Consider the following 22,321-nt stretch of genomic DNA (forward strand, 5'->3'; position numbering starts at 1 on the left):
GCAAGCTCCAGAATCACAAAGAATATTGAGGAATCTTTCCATCTCTAATGTCACAAGAGATAAGAAATTGACCTTTTTCTTGAACTTTGTGCAGAGTTTGAACTTGTCTTTCCTGTGGATGATCTGGTGCTTCAAATGCAGAATAAGAATCACATTAAAACTTTGCTACATCGAAACTGATGATTGACTCTATGTATGGCATTTTGATTCTCTTAGGTGATTCGTCCTCCACATCTACGACGTCTAGTTTACTTTCTGTAATCATCATGCATGGGATGTAAGAGTGATGTTCATCAGGATCCTCAGGGTCTTGGTGATGTGAACTCAAAGAGGGATGGTGGTCACCCGCAAGTGGAGACGTCGCACCCGCGGTGGAGATAGTGTCTGCAAGTGCACAGATGTATGTTGTAGGACTTAGGGTGTCGATCCACAGGGAGGATGTCTAATCTGCAAGAGACAACAAACTGGAAAAGTAAGCAAAATCATAAAGTCAATGGGATTTGGGGTTTTTGGTTAAGAGTCCTAAATAAACCTAGTCTAATATTCACAAGAAATAAGATGCAATGCATATGAATTTTCAACAGAATATCTCAAGCATATCGACTCAAACTATAGACTGTAAACTCACAGGTGGCGATTTAGACTTCTCCGGTTTACTCTAATCGATGTTTGGTGGCATTTCCAATTAGCTTCCGGGCGATTTATCTTCATCTGTTTCTGGGACTTGATACAAGCACCAAGCTATCAAGGACTTGTATAGAATCGGAAGCAAAACTTTAGGTCGATGGCCAAGGGTTGATTCAAATGAATGAGCAACTCTAGACAAGTGAATCGATGTAGCGGCTAAGTGACAAGGTGGATCGATGTGTACCACACAAGTTGTGTAAGACTTGTGATAAAACATGAGAACTTTGATCTAGGAGGTACTGGTCTCAACTAGAACAAAGGGTTAAACAAGTCTCTCTCAAAGAAAACTGGTTTGAAGAAAGTTCGATTTTTATTGATATGAAACGTGAAAAATTACAAGGCTGTAATGGGGCCTTATATAATGGTTCTAGCAGCTTCGACTCAAATACATAAAAAGACTCAAAACAACAGGACTTTTAAAAGTAAAGACTCAAAACAACAGGACTTGTAAATTAAAATGCTACATTAAAGGACTCAAAAAAGGAAATAAAAGACTATTAAACTAAATTTTCTCTGCATAAGACCAAAGATAGTCAAACTCGTTAGTCAAAAGATTTAAACTTGATTGATCACTTACCTTATTAGGTGGCCGAGACATGTGTGGTTTTGACCGAGTTTGAATCTTCCCTCCTAAGTGTCTTGGTGCATTGGCGAGATGATCATCATGAAGACTTGGGCTTGATTTGGCAAAAGAGGCCAGACATCTTGATTCTTTGAAACTGGACCGTTTGCTAGCTCTTAGCATTCTTTAAATAATCCAGTCCAAGCTTGGGCTTTAAGTGGATCCACTTCTTGGTCTTCTTGTGGCTTTACTTGATCCACTTGTGACATTGCTTGCATCATGCTCCGGTTATACTTGTGTTGGAGTAGCTCTTTGTCTTGTTATAGGGCCTTTATGAACAATTGGTACTTCCACATCTTGTAGTTGTGGCTCGGTTAAGTCTGGTTCAGCTTGAATGGCCTCATCATTCCCTTCTTCTTCAAGAGGTTTTGACCTCAAAACTGGATCATCTGCAATAGAGGGAGCTAGATCAGATACATTGAAAGCTGAAGATATGTTAAACTCACCTGGTAGTTCGAGTTTGTAGGCGTTGTTGTTGATCTTCTCTAGTATCTTGAAAGGTCCATCTCCTCTTGGTGCTAGCTTTGAACTCCGTTGGTTTTGGAATCTTTTATGTCTCATGTGCAGCCACACCCAATCTCCTGGTTTAAACACCACTTCTTTGCGTCCTTTGTTGGCATGCTTCACATACTGTTCAGTTCTCTTCTCCAAGTTCTCCTTTGCCTTTTGATGTATTTTCTTTATGAAATCAGCTTCTTTCTCCATCTAAGCTCACGGCTTCAGCAGGTGGTAATGGTGTGAATTCCATTGGAGTCTTGGGGTTGAATCCATAAACTATCTCGAATGAAGACATCTTTGTAGCTGAATGCTGAGCTCTGTTGTAGGCAAATTTGATGAAGGGTATGCACTCCAACCAGTTCTTCATGTTTCTTCCAAGAGTGGCCCTTAACAATGTATATAAGGTTCTGTTCACCACCTCAGTTTGGCCATCTGTTTGGGGATGACAAGTAGTAGAGAACAAAAGCTTAGTGCCAAGCTTCTTCCACAAGGTTCTCCAAAAGTGGCTCAAGAACTTGCTATCTCGGTCAGATACAAAGGTTCTTGGCACTCCATGTAAGAGCACCACCTCCTTGAAGAATAGATCTGTCGTTTGAGATGCATCATTAACCTTTGCACAAGGTACAAAATGTGCCATTTTGTAGAATCTGTCTACCACCACAAATATGGAGTCTTTGTGCTTGATCTTTGGCAGCTCCAACACAAAATCCATCGAAATATCAACCCATGGTGCTGTAGGGATTGGTAATGGTAAGTACAAACCGTGAGGGTGCACTCTAGACTTGGCTTTCTTGCAGATCACGCATCTTGCACAATGAGCTTCTACAGCCTTTTTTAGGTGAGGCCAATAGAAGTGCTCTTTTACCACTGCAAGCGTCTTGTCTACTCCAAAGTGACACATCAATCCTCCCCCATGAGCTTCTCTGACAATGAGATCTCTAAGAGAACATTGCAGAATACAAAGTCTCTTATCTCGGAACATAAAGCCTTCATAAATATAGAACTTGCCGTGAACTTCTTTGCTACACTCCTCAAAGCGCTCTCCTAGCTCTGGATCCTCTTTGTAAAGGTATTTGATGAACTCAAAACCCATAACTTTGGCCTCCATAGTTGTGATGAGTGCATGTCTTCGAGATAAAGCATCTGTCACTATGTTGTCTTTGCCCTTCTTGTACTTGATAATGTAGGGGAAAGTCTCAATAAACTACATCCATTTGGCATGTCTCCTCTTGAGATGGGTTTGTCCTCGAAGGTGCTTAAGTGTTTCATGGTCAGTGTGGACCACAAACTCTCTTGATATCAGATAATGCTGCCAAGTCTCCAAAGCTCTAACTAGGGCGTATAGCTCTTTATCATACGTCAGATAGTTAGCGGTAGCTCCTCCTAGCTTCTCACTGAAAGATGCCACTGGTTTCCCTCCTTGTGTCAATACAGATCCTATGCCAATGCCTGATGCATCACACTCCACTTCAAACGTTTTGTTGAATTCTGGCAACACTAGAACCAGTGCATTGGTAAGATTCTTCTTGAGAGTATCAAACGCCTTTTGTTGAGCTTCTCCCCAGGTAAAATCAACACTTTTCTTCACCACAGCTGTGAGAGGTGCGGCTATACTAGTGAAATCCTTGACAAAGCGCCGATAGAAGCTTGTTAATCCATAGAAGCTCCTCATTTGACTAATGTTTGTTGGGGCCGGCCAGTCTTTGTTGGCTTTTATCTTCTCCTCATCAACCTGAAATCCCTGCGAGCTCACAACAAAACCTAGGAAAGCCAACTTATCAGTGCAGAATGCGCACTTCTTTAAGTTTGCATAAGATGTGGCACATGATCAGATAAACATTTGCTGTAAATTAAAATATCATCAAAATAAACTACAAAAAACTTACTGATGTATGCTATAAGAATTTGGTTCATTATACGCATAAAGGTACTTGGTGCATTAGTGAGGCCGAAGGGCATCACCATCCATTCATAGAGACCTTGCTTGGTCTTGAAGGCAGTCTTCCATTCATCACATTCTTTCATCCTCACTTGATGGTATCCATTCTTGAGATCGATCTTTGAGAACAAGATGGCTCCACTAAGCTCATCAAGCATGTCATCAATTCTTGGAATTGAATGTCTATACTTGATGGTGATGTTGTTGATGGCTCGGCAATCTACACACATGTGCCATGAGCCATCTTTCTTTGGAACCAACAGAACAGGAACGGCACAAGGGCTGAGGCTCTCCCTCACATATCCTTTGTCTAGTAGCTCCTTGACTTGCCTCTCCAACTCCTTAGACTCCTCAGGGCTCATTCAGTAAGCCGGTTTGTTTGGTGAAACTGGTCCTGGTATGAACTCTATTTGGTGCTCTATGCCTCGAATTGGTGGCAATCCTTTAGGCATTTCTTCAGGGAACACATCTTTAAACCTGTCAAGTAAAGCAGTAATCTCCGGTGGTAGTTCAAGCTCACTTAAACCTGCGCTCAAAAGCTCCTTGAAGATCATTAGTAGCATTGTGTGTTTAGCAGCAAAAACGTTTCTTACATAACTAGGCTGAACAAGAAAAATTTAACTTAGAGACACTTTCTTTTTCTTTTAGCATTTGTATTTGAAGATCATGCACTTGAGATGGTGTAAGAGGTGCTAGACTAACTTTTCTTTTATTATGCATAAGAGTCTACATATTAGTCCTACCATCATGTTTAGTTTCTCAGTCAAATTGTCATGGTCTACCTAACAATAAATGACCAGCTTCCATAGGAACTACATCGCATAAAACTTAATCTTGATATTTACCTATGCTAAATGGAATGGTTACTTGGTCAGTAATCTTAAGCTCTACCTTGTCATCGAGTCATCTCAGCCTATAGGGCCGTGGATGCTTAGTTCTCTCAAGGCATAGCTTATCAACCATGTGAGCACTTGCAACATTAGTACAAGATCCACCATCAATAATAAGATTACATACCATCCCCTTTATAGTGCAACAGCTGTGAAAGATGTTCTCTCTTTGTATGGTCTCGGCTGGCTCCACCACTATACTTAGTACACGTCTAGTGACAAGGAGCTCTCCTGTGTCTGGATAAGCTATGTCACCATACTCTTCGTCTTGATCTTCTAGAACACCAGCTTCGTCGTGCGACTCATAGTCTCCAGCCTCGGTCATGAGCATCACTTGATTGTTCGGACACTCGCTAGACATATAGCCTCTTCCCCTGCATTTGAAATATGTAATATCTCTTGCACGCTGAGGGTTATTAGTCTTACCAGCCTCGGGTCGGATGTCTTAGCTTGTCTCCACCGCTTTGCCTTTGAAACGTGAATAAATCTCCACACTCTTGCCTTTGTCGAGTGATTTGTTGAAGTTTGAGTTCCACGTGGTTTGTGGCTTGCTTCTGGTGTTGGTGATCTTCTTCTTGATGTGTTGATCCGCCTGTATAGACTAGTGGAAGATATCTTTGAAGTCTTGATAGACCTGTATCTCCACCTTGCGGCTGATCCTCTCTTGTAATCCATCGAAATTGTGCCATTAGAGCTTCTTCATCGTCATTGAGCTCCAATCGATTCCTCAAGTGCTCAAACTCTTTATACTATTCTTCTACGGTCCTGGTTCCCTATTTAAGAGTTCGAAAACGATGCTGTAAGTCTCTATAAAAATGTGAAGGAACATACCTTTGCCTCATCAGATCTTTCGTGTCGACCCAAGACCCATGTATCAATAGCTCTCAAGCGGCTCCTCTTGCGGTCTGATACATCTCTGTCCCACCATGTAAGTGCTCCATCTGTGAACTGAGCCACTGCAAGTGAAACTCTCTTGGGACCAGGGTGATTGTAATAGTTGAAGATGTGAACCATCCTCTTCTCCCAATCTAGATAAGCCTCCGGATCAACTTTGCCAGAAAAGTTTGGTGCGGTCAGCTTGATATGGTTATGTTTATATCTAGTGTAGGGTGTATACTCTTCATCATCGGCATCTCCATAATCATCTTGGGGCACACGTCTCCTTTTTCCTCGGTTTCTTTGGTGGCGAGGATTTGGTTCATCATCTTGGGATGAGTCATCTTCTTCTCCTTGGTCTGTGGTGTTGAGTTCGTTGATGTGTATGCCATTGTTTCTTGATACTGTGCCCGCATGGTTGGTTCCATGGCCGCCAACATTACGAACCGGTTGCATTGTTACCCTTAGAGTTTGCTCGACTCGGGTGATCCGGTCGCCAAGCTCTTGTCTCAATGACTTTATCTCATCTCTCATACTAGCCACTAACTGGTAAAAGGCAAATATGGTAAGTCTCGTAAATGTAAAATGATGTTTTTTTAAAAAACTTTGAACGATAGACTATAGGAAAACAAATAAGGAAACTGATGCTGTCTAAATAAATCAGGACTAAAACGAGTGTGGGTCAATGCATGATTGAAACAAATATGGAAAGATTGACTAATGCACTTAAACTTGGAAATTGACACAACAAATCAGGGATATTATATTTTTTGACTTTTCTGTGATGCAACAGCCTAAACAAGAATCAAAATGAATCAAATACACGAAGAACAAAGCAATGATATGATGAAAATTCTTTTTTTTTATATAATGAAATGGATATGAATACTAGATGCAACGAAAATGATATCATGCTTTCTTTTGTATTTTAATATATGAAGGAGCAATGAAAAGAATGATCAAATGATATGAATTTTTTTTTATATGATGCAAGGAAGACAATGATTAAACAGAAATGAAAAGATGTAAATAGATAAATAAAATCTGTGCTGAAGGAACTTCATCTTTGATACCAAAATGATACAAGCACCAAGCTGTCAAGGACTTGTATAGAATCGGAAGCAAAGCTTTAGGTCGATGGCCAAGGGTTGAATCAAATGAATGAGCAACTATAGAAAAGTGAATCGATGTAGCGGCTAAGTGACAAGGTGGATCGATGTGTACCACACAAATTATGTAAGACTTGTGATAAAACCCGATAACTTTGATCTAGGAGGTGCTGGTCTCAACTAGAACAAAGGGTTAAACAAGTCTCTATCAAAGAAAACTGGTTTGAAGAACGTTCGATTTTTTGATATGAAAGGTGAAAATTTACAAGGCTATAATGGGACCTTATATAATGGTCCTAGCAGCTTAGACTCAAAGAAATAAAAAGACTCAAAACAACAGGACTTTTAAAAGTAAAGACTCAAAACAACAGGACTTGTAAATTAAAATGCTAAAGAACTCAAAATAAGAAATAAAGACTACTAAACTAAATTGTCTCTGCATAAGACCAAAGACAATCAAACTCGTAAGTCAAAGGATTTAAACTTGATTGATCACTTACCTTATTTGGTGACCGAGACATGTGTGGCTTTGACCGAGTTTGAATCTTCCCTCCTAAGTGTCTTGGTGCATTGGTGAGATGGTCGTCATCATGAAGACTTGGGCTTGATTTGGTAAAAAGGGCCAGACATCTTGATTGTTTAAAGCTGGGCCGTTTGCTAGCTCTTGGAATTCTTCAAATAATCCAGTCCAAGCTTGGGCTTTATGCGGATCCACTTCTTGGTCTTCTTGCGGCTTTACTTGATCCACTTGTGACATTGCTTGCATCATGCTCTGGTTATACTTGTGTTGGAGAATCTTAGCTCTTTGTCTTGTTATAGGGCCTTCATGAACAATTGGTACTTCCACATCTTGTAGTTATGGCTCGGTTAAGTCTGGTTCAGCTTAAATGGCCTCATCAGATATGCATGGAACTAGAATAGACATGTGTATAATTAACCAACTCTCGCCATCTTAATCAACTAATCACTCAGATCTGGCAATTAACTCTCGCTCTCATGTCAGAAATAAGATCATGCATTAAATATCGAATTTGTCTGCTCAGATCTTCTCAACAGGTAGCTCTCGACTCCTATAGTGATTATGTTCTTCTAAAGCTAGGTATGGATGATCTGATACAGCACTCTCGTGGCTCTGATCGATCTTAGGCTCAGAGAATAGGTCATGAATCTACTCTCATACAATATGAACAACTTAGAAGAGATGAGATCCTAAATATGGTTTAGAAAATTTGAAATCCTAATCGATATGTATGCCTATCGAAAACTCCTTCAAACAACTTGACCCTCTGGGACAAATCTATATGATACAAGGAATGATAAAAGACATGAAAAAATAAAAAAGATGAAACATAAAAGTTAATTAGATAGAAAGGAGAAAGAACAATGGATCAGAGGAAAAATCTCCATCTCCATCGCCTAACCCTAGAAAAACAAAGTTTGGTGGCTCAAAATCTCATTACAGGAGCACACACCCGTTTAGGGCTGCTAAGAAATGTATTTATAGGTCCTAAGGTATTTCAGGTCTCATTTAGGGCTTCTCTGAAGAGGAATGGCAAAGTGGGATTTGATGTTGGACCTTGTGGCTCGTCATTAGGTCCACCGGGGGGTGAAAGTCTTCCAATGCAGGTAAAATGCCACTTTCCCGCAGGGAAGAGCCTTCTGGGGCCGGTGAATTTGGTCAACTTGTTCTCCATGTATCTTTTGTTTGCACCGTTAGATCTTCGTAATGTAAAGTGCTACGGAAAGCTGATTGTCTCCTCTTGATTGTCTCCAAATTTGAGCTGGATCAGACGGTGATAAATTCTTCATTTGAGGTTGAACTTCTGACGGTTTGACTCTGAGCTGCAAAAGTTGATTTTTTCCATTTTGCCATCATTTTCTCTAAGTTTCCTGAAAATAGCCTTGAAACTACAAATACATAGAAATCATAATAAAAGTTCTTAAAACTGATTAAAACCTATGAAAAAGCATTTGAAATTAATGATGGAAATGGGTACAGTTACGGTGTTATTAGGTACCCCGTTAATTGCCAGCAAAAAGCCTTCTCATGCCCTGATTTTCCACAATGAGTACAGAGAAGAGAACTTCGGTCTCTGCACCTACTATTTCCAGTCGAAGATGATGATTCAACACGAGAGTTAGATGGTACGATCTCCGCAACAGCATTTCGATGAGTAATAAACCCAACAACATCATCTTGGTCTTTATGCGTCTTGGGTTTGAGAAGTCTCTGCTCTTCCCGAACAACACGAGCATATGCTTGAGCCAAATTTGGCCCTGGATCTGCATCAGAGATTCTGCAATAACATTGCCAAATCGAGACTCATCAAGCCCCATCACAAACTGATAAACTTTTTCTTCCTCCCTCTCCTTCGCATAATCAGTGCCTATTGAACATGTTCACTTAGGAAGAGATTAGTAAATAGCTAATTAATGCCACATAGCTTGAAGTCGACTGTAATAATCAATCACAGGTTGGACGTTTTGACAACAAGTCGCGAGTTGTGTGTAAAGGTAGTTAACACGAACTTTGTTGTCCACACAAAAACTTTTCTTCAAGGTGTTCCAAAAATTTTTAGCACTGGAGATAAAAGACACAGAAGATCAAACACAAGGTGCGAGAGAAGCACGCAAGCATCCAATAACCATGGATTTAACAGAGACCCATGATTTCAGCTCCGTTCCAGCCATTGTGGGTTTGGTAATCGAGTCATAAATAAACCCAACTTTCTTCTTGTTGCGAAGTGCATTCATCATCTCCTCCGCCTATTCATTAAAACTTTTTCCAGTCATAACCACTGGTATAATTAAAGCACCTGGATTATTGGAGAAATACAAGGTGTAAGGTGTGCTAGCTGTGGAATCACCAGTCGCTGCAACAACAGTACCATCAGTAGCCATCTTTAATCGAAAAAATAAGTTTGTAGATGCCGAACAAAAAAAGAAAAACTAAGGGTGAGCAGAGAAAAACTTGAGCCCAAACTGAAGAAAGCAAAGAGTTAGGGTTCAGGATTTTAGCTCTGATACCATGTAAAAAAACTGAATATACTTTCATATTCGATGATCAACTCATACATAGAATATATATACATCACATATTATCACGAGATATTTCTTAAATGTAATACATATATAAGCCTAATACAAATAAAATATGGCCCAATATGCACCAAATTTGGTGTAATACTAATCAGTATATCAAACATTAAAATATAATTTTTTCATTTATTAATATAATTAAATTATTTTTTATTAGTTAACTAAATTTTGTAGGTAATGTTTATAATTATTTTCTCCTGACTGTTGTTATCCATTTAATTTGTTTATGTCAGAACCGAGACTGAAGTTGTGTACTCAGACTTAGATAAGAAGAAGTTGGTTTTCTTTTTAAATTTATGGTTTTATTTCAAATTTGTGAACATGAATGAAGTTGTGAGCATGAATAAAACATCAACTTGTTTGATTTTTGGGGTTTTCTAATTTTATTTAAATGAAGTTTAACTTTTATTTAGACTAGGTGAATACTTGCACGTAACGTGCAGATTTTTTCCTTGAACTATTTAAAATTTATATATTTTGTATTTTCTTAAAAAATATAATCATCATTTGTTATGTGTTAGTTTATTATTATAAATCAATCAATTTGAAATATAATATCATTAAAAATTAAGAGTTTATACCCAAAAAAGAATATCCATCAATATTTTTAATTAATTATAACATAAATTCTTGTTTATCATTTACATAAAGATTCTTTAAGAATCAATTAATAAATCTATTTTTTTTTTAGTGGTTTAAAATTTAGTATTAGAATTTATTAACTAATTTTTTAAAAAACTGTAATTTTAAATGGGTTTTTTCTTCAACTATTTCGAATTTATATATTTTATATTTTTTTTTTAAAAAGTATGATCATCATTCGTTATGTGTTAGTATATTATTATAAATCAATTAATTTGAAATATAATATCATTAAAAATCAAGAATTTATTAAAAAACATCAAAATTTAACTTATAACATAAATCTTGTTTAATTTTACCTAAATATTATTTAAGAATCAATTAATAAAAAAAAATAGATTTTCTTTGAGTAGTTTAACATTTAATATTAAAATTTATTAATTAATTTTCTTTAAAATTATAATTTAAATTAAAAAATATGACACATGCCATTCTTATATTAATTCTTAAATGCTGATGTGTCATTCATATGGAGAGAGTTCAGCCTCTTTTATTTATAAGATTAATGTTTTAGTTAATTGGTAGTTAATCTATTTTATGAATAATTAGTATTTATCTAAACTATTTAAAAATAAAGAGATTTTTAAATTTAATAAATAATAATAAACAATTTTTTTTTGTGAGATTTGGTGTTGTGGTTGGAGATAAAAAAAATATTATTTACCAAAACACCAAAATTTACATATTCATAACACTATATTTGGTACTATAGTTGGAGATAGCCTAAGACACAAAGAAAGTATAATGAATGTGGTGTATAAAGAGGTTTTTCAAAAAAACTATCGTTAGTTTTTTTTTGTAGTTTGCCATTTTGAAGTGTTGTTTTTTATTTTTATTTTTTGGAAGTAAACTATTTACTTTCAAATATCGGTTTTTTATTTTCAGATTTTTTTTTGTGATTTTTTTATCATTGGTGGAAAACTATTTTGCTCTCGACAATGGCAATTTATTCTCTTTATATTATTTTAATCAATTCATTACTTAACTTGTTGATGCCCGCCGATCACCTAGTTCTAGGTAAATCGATGATCCAATGCTACTTTAGTCATTTCTCAATCATCTAGCATTTTTCAAACTTTTTTTTTATGAATTTTATCATCGTATAATTTGTGATATTATAAATACATGGACGACTAGCACTCGAACAGAGTGGATATTTGGGTAACTTTGAGATATCAGAATTCCTATCCAGATTAGCCGGATTCAGAGTTTTAGTTATCCGATTCATAACCGGGATATTTATATATCCAGACTTCGGATATTCGTTTAAATGTTAAGATATCCGTCTGTATAAAAAAATATTAAAAAACTAATATGAATAACAATAAAAAAATTATATTTTGTAATAAACTTTTATCAAGAAAAATATTTAATTTAAATTTAATTACTTATATATAAATAAATCTAATATCTTATAAAATTATCAAACAAATATAATTTTTTAATATATTTAGAGGTTAGAGATTCAGATATGGATATCTGAACTTATAATTTAACTATCCGATCTGGATTCGCTTTTAATGGATATGAGATTTTACTATTCAGATCTGGATTCAACCCTTTCGGATATTCAAATTTTTTCAAGCGAATCGGAACAGATCCCGGATCTGATCTTGGATAATAATTTCAGTCTTATAGATGACAATAGATATATGTTATAGTTATCTAGACATGCACCTAACTAATTTAATAGATATATGTTATAGTTATCTAGACATGCACCTAACTAATTTGTTCAGTTAATAAAGCAACAATAATAGTTTGAACAAAAATAATAATAAAGCAACAATAATAATGTAATTCATAAAGTTAAATTTGGTATGCAAAAGAAATGCTTTTAATTTTCTAAAAAAGTGTGACATAACCAAAGTAGAAGAATGCCTCAGTGGTGCGGCCTGTTTCATCATCCCTCCATTGCCGCGACGACAAACTTTTATTTCTTCTCACCGGGAAAATATTCCGATCTCACTCTTACGGAATATTCCCTTTCTCCTTCTGCTTCTCCTTCTGCTTCTCCTTCCTCAAAGTAGATTATGGAAAATGACGTCAAGGTCGACGAGAAACTGGAGGAAGCAGACCGCCTTCTTCCTCATCCTCAATCTCTTCCCTCAAATTCCGACGACGAAGAATCCGAATCCGAAGCCGCCTTCGAATCGAGAGATAAGATCGTAATCGTCGATTTCGAATCATCCGGCGATGCCGACGCCGCCACAGCGCCTCCTTTCTCGTGGAGGAAATTGTGGCTGTTCACAGGTCCAGGTTTCCTGATGAGCATAGCGTTTTTGGATCCGGGGAATCTAGAAGGAGATCTACAAGCAGGAGCGATCGCTGGATATTCTCTACTATGGCTCTTAATGTGGGCCACCGCCATGGGATTACTGATACAGATGCTCTCCGCTAGAGTCGGTGTCGCCACCGGTCGTCATCTGGCGGAGCTCTGCCGTGACGAGTATCCGACTTGGGCTAGGTATGTGCTTTGGTCTATGGCGGAGATTGCTCTGATCGGAGCTGATATTCAAGAGGTTATCGGGAGTGCAATCGCGATTCAGATTCTTAGCCGTGGCGTTTTGCCGCTCTGGGCCGGTGTTGTCATTACGGCGTCGGATTGGTGAGTCTTCTTCTTCTTCTTCCTTTTGAATCTGTAGCTATTTTGGATCAATTGAGTTTCAAAACTCACAAATCAGAACAAAACTTGGTTTGGAGATGTATGATTCACTCGGAAATTTGCTTTCCCTTTGGCACAAATCTGTAGCTATTTGGAATCTTAGATCATCTTAGAGGTTATTAAATTTGAAACTAAGAAATCAGTACAAAACTTAGTTTAGAGATCTATGGTTCAGTGTTATCATCGTATCTTGGTGTGTCTTCTTCTTCTTCCTTTGAATTTGTAGCTATTTTGGATCAGAAGAAACTTGTTTTAAAGATGTATGATTCAGTCAGAAATTTGCTTTTCCTTTAGGCTCAAAAATGTAGCTATTTGGATCATCTTAGAGGTAATTGAGTTTGAAACTCAAACTTTGTTTAGAGATCTATGATTCAATCTGAAAATTAAGAACATTTGTTTTGTTCCTTAGGCTTCTTTTTGTTGAGAATCTGGCTAATGAATTGTTTGCAAACAGTTTTTTATTTTTGTTTCTAGAGAATTATGGTGTGAGGAAGTTAGAAGCAGTTTTTGCAGTTTTGATTGCAACTATGGGTTTGTCTTTTGCTTGGATGTTTGGTGAAACCAAGCCAAGTGGAAAAGAACTTATGATAGGTAAAAAAGACCATCCACTTCTTTTCTTCCACTCTCTCCAATTTTTGACTCTCTTTGCTAAAAAAAATAAAGTCGTTGTTGCTCATGATAGGTATATTACTCCCAAGACTTAGCTCGAAGACAATTAGACAAGCTGTAGGTGTTGTCGGCTGTGTCATAATGCCTCACAACGTGTTTTTGCATTCGGCTCTTGTACAATCGAGGAAAATCGACCCGAAGAAGAAATCTCGTGTTCAAGAGGCGCTTAACTACTATCTGATCGAGTCATCGGTCGCCCTTTTCATCTCTTTCATGATTAACCTCTTTGTGACTACCGTCTTTGCAAAAGGGTTTTACGGAACCGAGAAAGCTAATAACATCGGACTAGTTAACGCCGGTCAGTATCTTCAGGAGAAGTTTGGAGGTGGGCTTCTCCCGATTCTCTATATATGGGGAATCGGTTTGTTAGCAGCCGGACAAAGCAGTACAATCACCGGTACTTACGCTGGTCAGTTTATAATGGGCGGGTTTTTGAACCTCCGGCTTAAGAAATGGATGAGAGCAGTTATTACAAGAAGCTGTGCTATCGTCCCGACCATGATCGTCGCGATCGTGTTCAACACTTCTGAAGCTTCCTTGGATGTTTTGAATGAATGGCTTAATGTTCTTCAGTCTGTACAGATTCCTTTCGCTCTTCTCCCTCTTCTAACTTTGGTATCTAAAGAAGAAGTTATGGGAGACTTCAAGATTGGTCCTATTCTCCAGGTTATTTTCAGACTTTTTTTTACTATAAGCTCTGAGTAAACCAATAAGAATTGAAACTCCTTACAAGTGTTTATCTTGCAGAGAATAGCATGGACTGTGGCTGCACTTGTGATGATCATCAATGGGTATCTTCTGTTGGATTTCTTTGTATCGGAAGTTGATGGGTTTATGTTTGGAGTCACGGTCTGCGTATGGACGACTGCTTATGTTGCCTTTATAGTCTACCTCATTTCACACAGCAACTTTGTTTCGTCTCCTTGGTCTTCTTCTTCTTCCATAGAACTTCCCAAAAGAGTTACCATCTCTGATAGCTAGCTGCACAAAAATAACAGTTGAAGATACGGTAAACAAACTTCAATCCTCTATACATACACCAAAATGGTGATAAGAGTTAGCTTTTGCCAATGTGACATCACAACTCTTTGTTGTACCTTTTTGTCTGTGCGAGTAAAGTGATATTCCAAAATGATCAATGAAGAATAAGGGTTGAGTAGCTACAGCAAAATATATTACCAAAGCTCAGCTTGAGGCATCGATTAATTCTCTAGTTGCTTATAATGTATCAAGGCATGGATTCTGTTTTTAAATATTACTATAAATCCAAACTTTAGTAAAGGGAAAATTAGTTCATGTTTTTCAAATGCTATAAGGTAAGATTTTGCTTTAATTAAATATTAACCAAAATGTATTCACAATTTGCTTCTTCTTTTTTTTTTCTTTTGCTTCTTTCCATTAAGAGTCTAAGAGACGGATGTTGGAAGTTCCAAAAATGGAGACGAAGAAAGGGGAAGGAAAACATACAGAAACTACATAATATTTTCATTTAAATCCGTATTACGCATTCAAATTGATTTTAGAACCCAAATATTATTTATTGTCTGAAAAGAAGTGTTGGAATCAGCACCAGAGCTGAATCCACGAAATAATGGTTTCCCTCGCTTTGAAGAGAGATTGGATAGGTCTAGACATTTTGGGAATTAGGATGGAAAAATACAGATAAGGGGATGTATATGGTCGGGACAGGAAACCTTTCTCAAAATGCCCAAACCTAAGAATGGAAGTCGATCCAGGAGCAAGTTTAACGTGCATATACTTGAATTTACTTTGGATCATCAAAGTTGGATCATATGTGGGAGAGGAAACTCATTTTGGTACAGAGAGATAGTGCCGGTCTAACATATTTGAATATCATTTGCAAACCTAATATTTTTTTGTTAAAGACATTACATAAACATATCTTGGTAAAACGATGACAAATGAAAATAAAGATAAGATAAAGCAACAACTCGACCGGTTTAACTAATTGGGATAACCAACACTAGCTAGGAGATATAAGGTTTAACATAGCGCGATAAAGAAAAAATGATACAAGGTGTGAAATCTTGTAACAATAATCCCCTTCTACGCAAATTTAATATGCTATTTTTATATATTTATCTACAATCATTAATATAGTAAAAAAACAACTTAAAACTTCACAAAACAATTCAATCTCATAAACATTTTGTAAAAAAGAAAAAAAAACAAAAAAAAAATAAATTAAACTCCTAAAAAATAGCATGTAGTCGAGTTTTCCAATCATATACTATGTCTTAATGATAAAAACAAACTCACGATTAAAAAAGTTTTGGCGCTATGTTTCAAAAGTCATCTTACCAGATATCAAATTTATTAGGTGAAGACTAGGAGAATCTAGGAATTTATGTGGGTTTTTATTTGAAAAACGGACTGATGGGATATCAATCCAAATTTTAATAGAAGTTTATATAAAAATGGTTTAATATATAAATCCAACTTCAACTATAAAACCTTCTAAAAAAGAAGTCCAAAAACAAATCTGTGTGACTTTTTAGTCTTTGATATAAACAAATAATGTCATATTAATAGAGATAGATATAGGTTGGAAAAACTCACACGGATTTGGAGAATCCAATATATTAATTGCGATTTTCTATTAATTTGTGATGAGTGCTCGCTGAATCCAATACCACCACCAGTATTCATCAGTTAAATACTTTAGTGGCCGCATAAAGATGAGCCTTTAAACTCGGATGTTTAGTTGAATTTTATCAATTTCTAAACCAACAAAAATTGCGTCATATGTAAGCTGTGATATTATGCTCGCTATTAGAGATGCATAAATTTAAAGATTTTGTATGTCGTATTGTGCACAAGTTATACTAACTTTTGACGACGAAGCAGCCATAAGAATTTGCCTTCTACAGTGTAATTTGACACTCACACACAATGCTCATTTGTTTTTACATTAGAGTTTGTTGTCTTAAATCTTGTTTGACATTAAAAAAGAGGCACACCCAAATCTCCATATGGACGACTGCTTATGTTGCCTTTATAGTCTACCTTATTTCACACAGCAACTTTCTTTCTTCTCCTTGATCTTCTTCTTCGATAGAACTTCCCAAAAGAGTGACTGTCTCTGATAGCTGATAGACCCCTAAGAGCTTATACATTGAGGAGAAAGAAGACAGAGGAGAAGAAAAGGGATCAGCTGAGTCAAGATTCAAGTGAAGAGGATCAAATGAGCTGACGTGGACAACGGGTCAACGGTTTACAGTCAACAGAATAGTAAACGTTTAGTATAAAGTTTTGTTTGTTATTTCTGTTTTAGAGATCGAATTTGTGTTCGTTCTTTTGAGGAATCACAGAGAGCTTGTTCTCGGTGATTGTGGCAGATTTCGAGAGCTTGTTCTCGTCAACCGGAATCGACATCGAAGAGTCTTCGTCTCGATCAATCTTGTACATCTTTGATAAGTGAAATAAAACGGATCGTTTCTCTTATCAATTGGTGCGGTGAGTACCGATCTTCGCGAAATGGTGGAAGTTGATGCGACTACGGCGGAGCTCCAAGGATCGGTGGCGGAGCTAAATCAAGCAGTCGAAGTTATAAACGGTGGATGGAAACAATTTACAACGGCGAACACGGATCTAATAAACCGAGTTTCGACGATCGAGAAGCGAATCGACTCAGTAGACAAAAAAGCTTGAGCTCGATTTCGAATATCCTGGCTCGAATGGAGGCAAATCAGTTCGGCGACCGCAATCCAGGTAAATCACAAGCTACATCTTCGGGAACTCAAAATCAGGTACCTCCGATGATGAAATAGAAATCCTGGAATCTCAGCAACTAGGTTATCGGGGAATTCATAACATGCTTGAAAATCGGAATGGTATGTTGAAGAAGATAGAATTGCCTGTGTTTGATGGATCACGACCGTATGGTTGGTTGGTTCAAGCCGAGAGATTCTTTCGGTTGGGTAAATATAATGATGCAGATAAACTAGATCTGATGTCAATCAGTCTCCAAGGTCCCGTGTTGAACTGGTACAATCGGGAAATCGAGATCCAAGAGTTTCAGAGCTGGAATCAGTTTAAAGAAAGAGTTATAGCAAGATTCAGTTTGAAATTGGAAGAAAATCCGGCTAAACGATTATTAAGCATGAAGAAAACCGGATCGATCATAGATTACGTCAATGAGTTTGAGGAGTTGTCAACCATTGTGAAGGGCGTCGATGAAGCCAACAAAACACATGTCTTCTACTTGGGACTAAGACCGGAATTTCAGGAAGTGATCAAGCTCAAGGAACCGAAAACGCTGACTGAGTTTTTCCATGCCGTAATAAGAATGGAAGATAGCGTGTTTTGCTCAGTAATTGCTAATGCTGCAAATCAGAATCAGCAACGCTGCACAAACTACATTCCTCTCAGATCATCGTCAATGTTTAACAGCCAGAGAAATAGTTTTCCAACTAGTCGGAATGAAGGAAATAAAGAGGGTCAGAAAGGGAATCCATTACAGGAAGATAGAGGAAAAATTCAGAGGATGAACAACAATGAAAAACAATCATGGAAGAATCAGGCAAATGCTGCAGGCATTCAACGATTAAGTCAGAGTGAATATAAGGAATTAAAGAGACTGGGCCTCTGTTACAAGTGTAAGGAGAGATGGTCAAGGAAACATCAATGCAAGAACATAGAACTCAAAGTGCTGACTGTGATTGATGGTACAGAAGTGGAACTGATAGACGAAGAATGGACTTATACATTTGAGGACGAAGAAGGAAGAGTCACAGAACTGATGGAGTTGTCTCTTTTCTCTTTTTTGGGAATGGACTCGCCAACAACTACGAAGTTGTGGGGAACGATCTGTAAACTGAAAATTGTGGTGATGCTCAATAGCGGTGCAACCCATAATTTTATTGATCCTTCAGTGGTAACAAAGGCAAAGATAATTCCTATCAGACTAAGAGACCGTGAGATACTGTTGGGAACGGGTATAACAGCTAAGAGCTCAAGCGTTTGTAGAAACATACCCTTTAACTTGCAGACACATGATTTTGAAGCGGATTTCATGGTATTGGAACTGGGGAACAATGACATAATACTAGGCGTGCAATGGCTAAGAACTCTGGGGAAGTGTACAACGGACTGGGAAAACCATGAGTTTCAATTCTATCATAGAGGAGCGATGGTGACACTCAAAGGGGACCCTTCACTCCATTGTTATAAACCTTCCATGAAGAGTATTAATCAGTCAATTGGTTTCGACATAGAACTGTTCCAAACAGAACAACATAAGGTTCAACAAGACATACCAGAGCCAATTGAACACTTATTGGAAGGCTATTTGAAAGTTTTTGCAGAGCCGACCCAGCTCCCACCCTTACGAGGCCACGAACATGCTATCAACTTGGTAGCAGGAGCTGGTCCAATAAGTGTGAGACCCTACAGATATCCACACGCCTACAAAGAAGAGATGGAAAAGCTGGTCCAAAAAATGCTTAAAGACGGGATCATTCGACCATCACGAAGTCCATACTCAAGTCCTGTACTTCTCGTCAAAAAGAAGGATGCATCGTGGAGGTTTTGCATCGACTATAGAGCCCTAAATAAGATAACAATCCCAGACAAGTTCCCAATCCCAATGATTGACCAGTTATTGGATGAGTTGTACGGAGCTAAGATTTTTTCTAAGCTGGACTTGAGAACCGGATACCACCAAATACGCATGGAAGAAAAAGACATTGAGAAAACGGCATTCAGGTCATCAAATGGACATTACGAATTTTTAGTAATGCCATTTGGTCTCAGTAACGCTCCTGCAACGTTCTAAGCCCTCATGAATGACATGTTTCGACCATTCTTAGGCCAATTCGTTTTGGTGTTCTTCGACGATATTCTGATATTCAGTCCGAGTTTGGAGGAACACCTGAAACATTTAACAATAGTGCTGGACATCTTTGTCAAACAACAGTTATTGGCGAACAAAAAGAAATGTCTATTTGGCCAGGACAAAGTTGAATACTTAGGACATGTGATATCTGAAAAAGAAGTTGCAACAGACCCGGAAAAGACAATAGCAATGAAGAACTGGCCTGTGCCAAAGACAGTTAAAGAACTCAGAGGATATTTGGGGTTAACAGGATACTACAGAAGATTTGTGAAAGGATATGGGGTTATAGCTCGTCCATTAACTGAGTTGCTTAAGAAATATTGTTTTGAATGGAGTCCTAAAGCTCAGGCAGCCTTTGATCATCTCAAAGAAGCAATGACAACAGCACCAGTCCTTGCATTACCAAATTTTAAAGAAATTTTTATCGTCGAATCGGATGCATCAGGATATGGTGTTGGGGCAGTGTTGACTCAGGCAAAGAAACCGATAGCTTACTTTAGCTATGGTCTTTCAGAAAGGGAGCAAATCAAACCGATATATGAGAGGGAACTGATGGCAATAGTACTAGCAATTCAGAAGTGGAGACATTACATGATTGGCAGAAATTTTTTGGTTCAAACGGATCAGAAAAGCTTAAAGTTCTTATTGGATCAACGAGATGTCTCAATGGATTATCAACGTTGGCTGTCGAAGTTACTCGGATACGATTTTGAAATCATCTACAAACCAGGAATAGAAAACAAAGTAACGGATGGATTGTCAAGAATTGTTCAGGATACATCATTAACCACACACTCTCAGTTGTTAGCTCTGACGGTTTCATCGTGCATTCAGATGCAGGACTTGATGAAAGAAGCTGACAATGACCCTGAGATACAGGAACTTAAAACAAAGGTGGTGAATTCACTAGAAAAGTTCACAGATTATGTAGTGATTGAGGGAAAATTGCTGTATAAGGGTCGTCTAATGATACCTCGAAAATCCAGTTTCATTCCACTGATTTTACAAGCCTGTCACAATGAAATTATTGGAGGTCACTCTGGAGTATTGAAAACAACTCGGAGAATTCAACAGATTTTTTACTGGAAAAAGATGACAGTTGATATTCAGCGATATGTTGCGGAGTGTGGAGTTTGCCAGAAGCACAAATATTCAATGCTTTCACCAGCTGGCCTCCTGCAACCTCTTCCCATTCCGAAATCTATTTGGGAAGACATCTCATTAGATTTCATCGAAGGACTTCCATTATCTCAGAACATGAATGTCATTATGGTAGTGGTTGACAGGCTGAGTAAATTTGGTCATTTCATTGGCCTCAAACACCCATTCTCTGCTAAAGACGTGGCTCTAAAGTTCATCAAAGAAATCGTCCGTCTTCATGGGTTTCCTGCAACCATTGTTTCGGATCGCGACAAAATCTTCTTAAGCTCCTTCTGGAAAGAACTCTTCAAGCAAGCGAACACTCAACTGAAGTTCAGTACAGCATATCACCCACAAACAGACGGACAAACTGAAGTGTTAAACCGCTGTTTGGATACTTTTCTACGCTGCTTTGCATCATCACATCCAAAGTCATGGGCTTCGTATTTACACTGAGCTGAACTGTGGCATAATACAAATCACCATACGGCGTTAGGCACGACACCTTTTCAGATCGTATATGGCAGAGCACCTCCTTCATTGCTGAAATTTGAACATGGTTCAACCGCTAACTTTGAACTACAACGCTTGCTCCAAGAAAGAGATTCTATGCTTAACCAGATTAAGATTCATTTGGAAATGGCTCAGGCAAGAATGAATAATAATGCGGACAAAAAGAGGAGAGAACTGGAGTTTAACGTGGGTGATCGAGTCTTTTTGAAGTTACGACCGTACAGACAACAGACTGTCTCTCGCCGTGTTTGCCAGAAGCTGGTGGCACGATACTACGACCCGTTCGAAGTAGTGGCTCGTGTGGGAGCTGTTGCGTACCGTTTAAAACTTCCTGAAGGCTCTAAAATCCATGATGTTTTTCATGTCTCGCAACTTAAACCAGTTTTGGGTAAAGATTATGTGGTTACACAGCTGCCTGAAACATTATCGATTAATGATGAGGTGGTAGTCGAACCAGAATCTATATTGGACATTCGTTATGACGCCACTGGTCATATGGAAGCATTGATTACTTGGACTGGTTTACCGTCTCACGAGACGTCTTGGGAAAAGGCTAAGGATCTGATTCACCAATTCCCACACTTGACGCTTGAGGACAAGCTTCGTCTTAGCGAGGTGGGTATTGATAGACCCCTAAGAGCTTATACATTGAGGAGAAAGAAGACAGAGGAGAAGAAAAGGGATCAGCTGAGTCAAGATTCAAGTGAAGAGGATCAAGCGAGCTGACGTGGATAACGGGTCAACGGTTTACAGTCAACAGAATAATAAACGTTTAGTATAAAGCTTTGTTTGTTATTTCTGTTTTAGAGATCGAATTTGTGTTCGTTCTTTTGAGGAATCACAAAGAGCTTGTTCTCGGTGATTGTGGCAGATTTCGTGAGCTTGTTCTCGTCATCTGAATTCCGGTTGATCGACATCGAAGAATCTTCGTCTCCATCAATCTTGTACATCTTTTGATAAGTGAAATAAAACGGATTGTTTCTCTTATCAATAGCTAGCAACAAAAATAACATTTGAAGATACGGTAAACAACTTCAATCCTCTATACATACACCAAAGTGGTGATAAGAGTTAATTAGCATAGCTTTTGCCAATGTGACATCACATCTCTTTGT

General features: G+C 37.8%; 1 protein-coding gene across 1 annotated transcript; it reads left to right on the top strand.

Moving 5' to 3' along the window:
• The first annotated feature begins 12,247 nt into the window (after positions 1-12,247).
• Positions 12,248-14,974, top strand: LOC18010734 (metal transporter Nramp2). The gene is made up of 4 exons (XM_006393549.2): positions 12,248-12,970; positions 13,482-13,618; positions 13,710-14,362; positions 14,444-14,974. The coding sequence occupies exons 1-4, from the start codon at positions 12,396-12,398 to the stop codon at positions 14,675-14,677; spliced, it is 1,599 nt and encodes a 532-aa protein (XP_006393611.1). The 5' UTR covers positions 12,248-12,395; the 3' UTR covers positions 14,678-14,974.
• Positions 14,975-22,321: the final 7,347 nt, after the last annotated feature.

The sequence above is a fragment of the Eutrema salsugineum genome, unplaced genomic scaffold, assembly GCF_000478725.1.
Source record: "Eutrema salsugineum unplaced genomic scaffold, Eutsalg1_0 scaffold_7, whole genome shotgun sequence".
NCBI lineage: Eukaryota > Viridiplantae > Streptophyta > Magnoliopsida > Brassicales > Brassicaceae > Eutrema > Eutrema salsugineum.

Bases quoted from the DNA above. Each gene is read 5' to 3' on its own strand.
- LOC18010734 (XM_006393549.2), top strand. From the start codon at position 12,396: ATGGAAAATGACGTCAAGGTCGACGAGAAACTGGAGGAAGCAGACCGC. The intron at 12,971-13,481 runs GTGAGTCTTCTT...GTTTGCAAACAG, and splicing joins GTCATTACGGCGTCGGATTG to TTTTTTATTTTTGTTTCTAG. The intron at 13,619-13,709 runs GTAAAAAAGACC...TGCTCATGATAG, and splicing joins TGGAAAAGAACTTATGATAG to GTATATTACTCCCAAGACTT.